This window comes from Myotis davidii, unplaced genomic scaffold, assembly GCF_000327345.1.
Source record: "Myotis davidii unplaced genomic scaffold, ASM32734v1 scaffold64, whole genome shotgun sequence".
Taxonomy (NCBI): domain Eukaryota; kingdom Metazoa; phylum Chordata; class Mammalia; order Chiroptera; family Vespertilionidae; genus Myotis; species Myotis davidii.
The window spans coordinates 2265466-2269445 of NW_006296226.1; the positions used below are offsets into that span (position 1 = coordinate 2265466).

General features: G+C 46.9%; 1 protein-coding gene across 1 annotated transcript in view; it reads right to left on the reverse strand.

The window, feature by feature from the left end:
* EPB41L4B (erythrocyte membrane protein band 4.1 like 4B) overlaps positions 1-3980 on the reverse strand; it is a gene marked incomplete at its 5' end in the record, with an annotated part of 134811 nt that overhangs the window by 81932 nt on the left and 48899 nt on the right. The window contains one exon of the mRNA XM_006771221.1: positions 564-668. Within this exon, the coding sequence (XP_006771284.1) occupies positions 564-668 (105 nt within the window). The remainder of the gene's footprint in view (positions 1-563; positions 669-3980) is intronic.

Consider the following 3980-nt stretch of genomic DNA (forward strand, 5'->3'; position numbering starts at 1 on the left):
AGCCTCTCCACTGTGAACACTGCTGTCTCAGGCAAAGCGAGGGAAGTCTTTGCTGACCTAACACCACCTCCTGGAGCCTGCAAGATGGTTCTCGAGCAATGCCAAGACCTGCTCCGACTGCCCCGCCCCGAGTTGGCTGGGGCTCAGCCCGGTTCACAGCACCTGCTCTCCACGCCCAGCAAGTCTGCACCAGAGGATGGTGGTGCAGCCCCTTCTGCTGGTTAAAAATAGAAGTAGCTCCACCGGAAGAATTCCCACAATGGTGTCTACCTATTCGAGAAATGTGCCCACACTGCATCCCAGCATGGAAGTGCTTCCCTAGTGCATCCACGTGCTTGAGATAAACATTCCCTCCCTCTTCCTCTCCCGGTTGTTGGCCGCCTGAAGGGTGGGGCATCGTGAGTGCATCTCACTGGAGCACCATCACCAGCATCCCAATGCTCGTCATGGCAACAACATCGCAGTTTCACTCCTATGTTCCTCTACCAATTTCTAGCCGCAGCGGATCTGTGAGTAGCAATGAAAAGCTGATCTGCCCTGAAAGGATTTAAAGGAAGACATACCGCGACCTGGGCAGAGTCGAGGAACTGGAGGCCAAAGTAGTCTGTTTCCACGAGGTCCAGGTGGTACACGATCTGATCAAACAGGTCCTGGCCTTTGGCATGTTTCTGGAAAGCAAGTGGATAGATGAAGATTTAGGACATGACAGCTGGGTAAGAAACAAAAAGATTTTTAAAGATCACTTTTCTCTGTATTTTGCATATTATATGTATGTGACACAGGATGCAAAATTTTAAAATTTTTAATTGGCTGTAGTATGATACAAACTCATGATTAAGTCTAAACAAAAATCCACCAAACAAGGATATTAGGGAACCAACACCTTGAAAACTGGTAAATAAAGGGGGTGGGGGGAATCAAACATTGATCCTGTCTTTATTGTAGCCCTAGATAATCAAAGAGTAGATGACGCATATATAAGAATTAACTCAAAGTGCATCAAAGACCTGAAACTCTCAGTATGAAACTCTCAGGATAAAACAATAAAACTTAGGCGTGAATTTTCATGACCTTGGATTAGGCAATGGCTTCTTAGATGTGACACCAAAAACATAAGCTCACAAATAAAAATATAAACTGGACATCATCAAAATGTAAAGCTTGGGTGCTTCAAAGGACACAAAGACATCAAGAAATCCGAACACAACCCAGAATGGGAGCGTTGGCAAATCACGTGTCTGATAAGGGATTTCTATCGAGACTATAGGACTATTATTGCAATTCAATAATAGAAAGGCAAACACCCCATTACAGAAGGAGCCAAGGATGGAGAAAGAGGGTTCTCCATAAGCCCATGAAAAGGTGCTCAATGTCCCTGGGGAAATGCAAAGCAAAACCATAACGAGACCCCTCACTTGGATGGCTATCATCGAAAAGACAGAGAACAACTCTTGGAGAACCCGGAACCCTCAGGTACTGCTGATGGGAATGAAAAATGGTGCAGCCACTTTCGGAAACAGCCTAAAAGTCCTCAGACGGTAGAACATGGCTTCCACTGGCCTCAGCAATTCCACTCCTAGGTCTATATTCAAACAGCAGGACAACAGGATGTTCACACTGAAACTTGTACAAAAACCTTCAGAGCAGCGTTATTCATAATGGCCGCAAAGTGGAAGCGGCCCAAGTGTCTATTAACCGGCGAATGGATACATAAACTGTGGCCTTATCCACAAAACAGAAACAGTATTTCACCATAAAAAGGAATGAAGTTCTGACGCATGCTACAACATGGATGGACCCTGGAAATTGAAAAATAAGTAGAAGCCAGTTATGAAGGACCCCATAGTATGTGAAAGGTCCAGAACAGGTCTATCCAGAGATAGAAATTAGAGTAGGGTTTGCTTATGGCTGCAGCGTTTGTGGGGTGGCCACTCAGGTGAGTAGAGTTTTCTTTTGGGGCGGGGGATGAGGACGGCGGGGGTTAATGAAATGTTCTGAGATAATGACTGTGTGAACAGGTGCACAATTCTAAGAATATACTAAAAGCCACTGGATTGTACACTCCAGACAGGTGAATTGTCTTGTGTGTGAATCTCAATAAAGCTTTCATAAATAGTAGATGGGCTGAGTTTTTCATTTATTTCCAACAATTACACGAAGAAGGAATACAAGAACTGCAACATCTCAAATTTGCAACTTCTACCAAATGGCAGGCGCTAAGCATTGGGTACCAGTGGATCCTAGCATCCCAGCGGGAGACAACCAGCTGTTATGTACCTCCTGGTAAAGAACACCCCACCCCTGGACACAGAATCTCACGCCCCTGGCCTCTCTCTCCACAGCACTGGATCCAACTGCCAATGGCAAGAAATACAGGGCAATGTTCTAAACTACCAGCATTCGATAAGTAGACTAGAAAGGAAGAAGCTGTGATTCCAATTACATAGAAATATGTACACGTTGTTCATGGATCACTCGATATAAACAGGAAATCTGCAAAAACTAGAATAGCTGTGTTCCACCGTGCCAATGATTCATTAGCAGGTTTCCTTGGGATAAAACTAGTTAGAATACAGCTTGAGCAGCAGAACATTGCAAAAAGAATTGGACTGGGCCCAGCTGGTGTGGCTTAATGGTTGAGTGTCGACTTATGAGCCAGGAGGTCACATTTTGATTCCCAGTCAGGGCACATGCTCAGGTTGCAGGCTCGATCTCCAATGTAGGGCATGCAGGAGGCAGCCGATGAATGATTTTCTCTAGCATCATTGATGTTTCTATCTCTCTCTCCCTCTCCCTTCTTCTCTGAAATAAAAAATACATATGAATTGGGCTGGGAGGGAGCATCAGACCCGTGCTCTCGGCCCAGATGCACCGCTAAAGGTGACCTGAAACCATTCATAATTCCCCCAAATCCTCGTGGCCATCCTGGGCTTCTCCTGCAGCTGTAAATCAGAAGTGATGCCCTGAAGATACAGGGCCACCACACGCAACTGGTCAACCTCCTTCCCACCGTTCGGTATGTAATTTTAACACACACCAAGTATGGGCTGAAAAAACACAGTCTACACACGCCAAATGAGGGAGGTCAGCCCAAGTTTCCGTCTAGGTCATTCCAAGTCTTGCTTTTCTGATGTGTTTCTAAAATGGTTCTTAAATTAGAAAAAGCTCAAGGTGGCTGCTGGGAAAAGAACCCGTCTCGGGGAGGTGAGTGCCTTCTGCCAAGCCAGACGGGCTCCTCTGCTGGTAGACCCTCAGCTGGACTTAGAGGTGGCAGACAGAGGGCTGGTGGATAGGAAATCTATTTTTACTCACTTAGAAACACTTTCCCCCACCCAGCTCCCTTCATCCAGCATGTTCTTTGGTCTCTTCTGCTGGAAGAGAGAATTCCCAATGGCCCTTTCCAGCTCTCAAAAGAAGGTGGTAAAAATGAAGAGGACTGACATAGAGGGGCCCGCAGAACACAGTCCCAGTGGGTTGGGGTGGGACGAAGACAGCAGGGCCAAGGCCACAGCACTTGAACCCACCACTTCTCACTCCTCCCAGTCTGCAGGGTGGACACTCTCAACACTGAGAAGGCTCCAGGTAATGACTCACCTGCACTGCCAGCCAGGACATCCCACCTGGGGCAGCCCCTAGAAGCCCGCAAACTGTCATCTCAGGCTTAGCCCAAACATTCCCTCCTCAGCAGCTTGTCCCTCGCCCCCAACCAAGGCAATAGGTGCCCACAACCCCACCCCCCTTATCACAAAGGAAGGAAAAGGAAGGAAGGAAGGAAGGAAGGAAGGAAGGAAGGAAGGAATAAGGGATGTGTATGGGGTCTGGGGCCAAGAAACAGACCTTCCAGATGGGCTGTGCACCAACAATAGGCTGATATTTCATAAGCAGCAGGCTGAAAATGAGAATATCCTCATTAAAATCTTTTCAAATGAAGTATCCCAGGAACAAGCACCTAGGAAGGGTGCTCTACTTCCAAGGCTCTT